General features: G+C 42.3%; 1 protein-coding gene across 1 annotated transcript in view; it reads left to right on the plus strand.

The window, feature by feature from the left end:
* The first annotated feature begins 2,441 nt into the window (after positions 1-2,441).
* prox3 (prospero homeobox 3) overlaps positions 2,442-3,821 on the plus strand; it is a 13,745-nt gene continuing 12,365 nt past the window's right edge. The window contains exon 1 of the mRNA XM_005927728.2: positions 2,442-2,809. Coding sequence (XP_005927790.1) covers positions 2,692-2,809 — 118 coding nt within the window. The 5' untranslated portion in view covers positions 2,442-2,691. The remainder of the gene's footprint in view (positions 2,810-3,821) is intronic.

Here is a 3,821-nt window from a genome sequence, read left to right on the forward strand (position 1 = left end):
TAGATAGATAGATAGATAGATAGATAGATAGATAGATAGATAGATAGATAGATAGATAGATAGATAGATAGATAGATAGATAGATAGATAGATTGTTTCATTGTTCTGATGACATTTTGATCCAAAAAGCAGAAAAAAGACAGTAAATGAATGAATGGATGTGTTCAAACTTTTGATTGGTACTGTACAATGCAGTAATGCAACCCTGCATTCACTGATTTTTTTCTCGCACTAATTTGGCCTTTTTGACTTTGGCTATCTGATTTATGGAAGCTGCTTTTTCTCTTTTTGGACTAGTTCAAAAAATATTTTGACTTGCGCCTGCATAATCCTCCAGGGTGTTCTCAACCTATAGTTGCTAAGTTGGGGAGATGATGAGCAGGTGATTTATCATAACGCTTTTAGAGCAGAGCTGAGGGCAGCCGCAGCGTTGGGTGATCATTTTCTGCTACTTTGTCACTATGATTGGTTTTCTCTTGCGCTGAAAATACTCATCTGACCCACTGTTGACATGAAAGTATCGATTAATGCAACTTTAATTAGATTTTTATATCTATTTCTCCCTTCACCACCCACTCGCTGCCCTCCTCTCTGCTCCCAGCATTTTCTGTCCTCTAATTTCGTCTCTCCCCGCCATCACTCTTTCACTCCGACTAAATCAATGAACATACACTTTATGCCATTTATTGATCTTTTCGTATCTATCTATCCTCACCCCCTCCTGCTCTTGCCCTCTCCGTTTCTCTCACTCTTTCCCCCCCACCATCCTTTTTTTCACCACTTTCTTTCTCCCCTTTGAATATATAATCTCTATCCCTCTCTCTCTCTGTCAATCTCTTCTCCTTTTTATCTCTCGCTCTGGGATATCCTATTTATATGGCTGGCACCTTCACGCTCCTACCAGAGTGTGTGTGTGTGTGTAAGAGAGAGTGAGAGAGAGTGTTTGATGTTAGTCTAAGTGGTTAACATAATATGAGCCCTCAGAGAGATGACGTTCAGGCACTCACACACAGACAGACACACAATTTTAGGCTTTTTGGTTCGCTTTTCTGTGAACAATTTGTGCTTTTTAGTATTCTCCAGCTTGTGCACCAGATCCATGTATTATCTATCAATTGCATTCTCCCACTCTGTCCAAACACACACACACACACACGGTCGCACATTCACAGCACACACACACACACACACACACACACCTTTGTTCCTCAAACGCCTTCCTAGAATGACAAAAACCCAGCATTATCTTTTGTTATTTATTATTGCAGATGGAGCCATTATTTCATGACCTCGCCATCTCTCGTTCCTCCTCCCTCTGCATATGTTTTTATTTATTCAGACCTCTCCCTACCTCTCTTTCCTGCCCTCTCCTCCTCTCCGCGCGTTTATGTTTATTCAGATACGTCTCCCTCTTTTTCTCTCCATCTTTCTCCCCTCTTTCTCTCCCTCTGCACCCATGTGTCCAGCTTTTGTTACAAGCCTTGTTTCCATAACAACTGCGACCTTTCACTCAGTGCATAACCAGTTTTAATCAGAAGTAGAGAAAGGAAGAGATGGGATGAGGCAGAGGTGTTGGGGGAAGGGGGGAGGGGGGGGGGCGTGATTTAGGTGATACGTGAAAAGAAAAAATACAAAATTAACACAAAAAAATTGCAGTTTGAAAGCGGACCCTGGTCTCATTGGGAGAGCCTGCGAACAGTTTAGTGGTGGGTTTGGGTGGGTGACATTCCCAGCAACAGGTTACTAAGTGCTGCTGAAGTTAAAGCAAAATGTTTCCCTGCTATCAGGGTGTCTGTGTAATTAAAGCAGGCAAGCTGAAGTAGAGCAAGGACATCTGTAAAAAAAAACAGACCATTATGGTCCACTGAACATGGGTACCTTTGCACTGCTGCTTCCAAATATTATACCTATGCATTTTAAAGGCATCCTATAAATCCACATTTACACTGTTAAATTCACATAATTTGTGTAAAATCGGATTAAAGCTGCCACATGTTAAAAATGAATGCATTTAGACAGAGAGTCTTTAGATACTCTGCTGTGTTTGTCTTTATGCTCAGGGGTGCTGGATCTCACAGACAGATTCCTGTGGTCAGATAAAACTGTTAATGACTGACCGGGTGACAGTCGGCGGTAAATAAAACCTTCGCAGTGCAGAGAATGTGCTGCTGAAGGTCTGTGGCATCACTACTGTAACACAAACTGAAAAAATGCTTCTCGGTTTTTGGTCAGAGTAATTTCCCCTTAACATGTTTATGGGCTCGTCTGTGGATAAGTAGCCTTCTGTCACAAACTGCTACGTGAATTATATAAAAGCCAATTAATTTCAAATGAAGCGACGATTTAATACAGCACAGTGCGTGTATGTGTGTGTGTGTGTGTGTATGTGTGTGCATACTGGGGGTCTTGCCAACATGGGAGGGACCGGACTGTCAAGTGGACAGCTCTCGAGCCCGCTCGCCCGCCCACCGCGCGCCACTCCACACCGGGTGCAGCGCGTGAGGTTGATGCCAGCCAGAGATAGATGGATTGGCGAGGGAGGAAAAACCTGCACAGTGACACAACTAGAGTAAAGAGGAGGCGTTTGACGAGTGAGGAAAAACTGAGAGAGTTACGGAACAAATCCAGAGAAGAGGGAAGCGGGAAAAAGCAGGAATCCTCCTGCTGACTGGTTCCTGTCTGCCCGCACCGATGTCCAAGGCCCGTCCGGTGACAGCAGGAGACAACCAACCGAGACAGAGCGCACAGAAACGGCCGTTGGGGTTGGAAGGCTTCGGGGAACCGCTGGAGCTCTTCTCTGTGACTGAGAGTAAGTTCATTTTAAACTTCAAACCTCTGCCTTACATATTTGACATTTTACGGCGTTTAAAGAGCTACGAAGGTCAGCGTCTGCTCGAGCTGCTCGCCTCTATCTCGCTCTGTTTATATTTTCTTTCATACTGCGACATTAGTCCGCCGCTGCCAATTAGTCACAGGACGCACAACGCGCGCGCGCGCACCCGCACAAACTGACCGCTCGTGCGTCAGAATCGCCAAAGCAGATGTTGCCACGCGGAGGCTTTAAACACTCTATTAATTATTCAAAGTGATATAATTACGCCGCAAATAGATAGATAGAATATAACCTATGTGAAGGGGGGAAAGAAATGGCCCCGAAAAATGACTGACCCAAATAATTTATAACATAAAAAAGTCCTTAGCTAATATTTTTGATTGTGTATGTCATAAATCCATAGTTATGAGTTACATTTATCCAGCTCTGCTTAAAAAATACGCTAATTAAAAGAAATTTCATTCGACAAGTATGGTTGCAACCCAGTATTAGGAACATTTTAGTAACCAATATGTTATTATTTTCCAATGTTAGAAAATGAACTTTTTGAATGTAATTTTCCAATATAACATACTTAAATGGATCATATAATACCAGTGCGTTTTCTGTGCTTTGTTTCATGTGTGTTTTCGCTCTTGTCAGTCTACCCAGTGACAGCTCCGGCAGTCCAAGAGCACCATTCTTAAGCCTAATCTAGTGGTTAATGGCTTTCATAGTCATTGCTCATATTTTGTGCAGCTTGCACTGGCTTTGAAAAGCTAATCTGTCCCTGTTATAAGCCCATTGGTTGGCTTGCCATCTGGGCTGTATTATAGTAGAGAGGAGAGGGCATTTGAATAATTGATATTTAGCTATTTATAGGAGGATTATTCTCTTCATGTTTCACCATCTACCTATCTATCTATCTATCTATCTATCTATCTATCTATCTATCTATCTATCTATCTATCTATCTATCTATCTATCTATCTATCTATCTATCTATCTA

Source organism: Haplochromis burtoni, unplaced genomic scaffold (assembly GCF_018398535.1).
Source record: "Haplochromis burtoni strain Fernald_Lab_line unplaced genomic scaffold, NCSU_Asbu1 Contig_102, whole genome shotgun sequence".
Lineage (NCBI taxonomy): Eukaryota > Metazoa > Chordata > Actinopteri > Cichliformes > Cichlidae > Haplochromis > Haplochromis burtoni.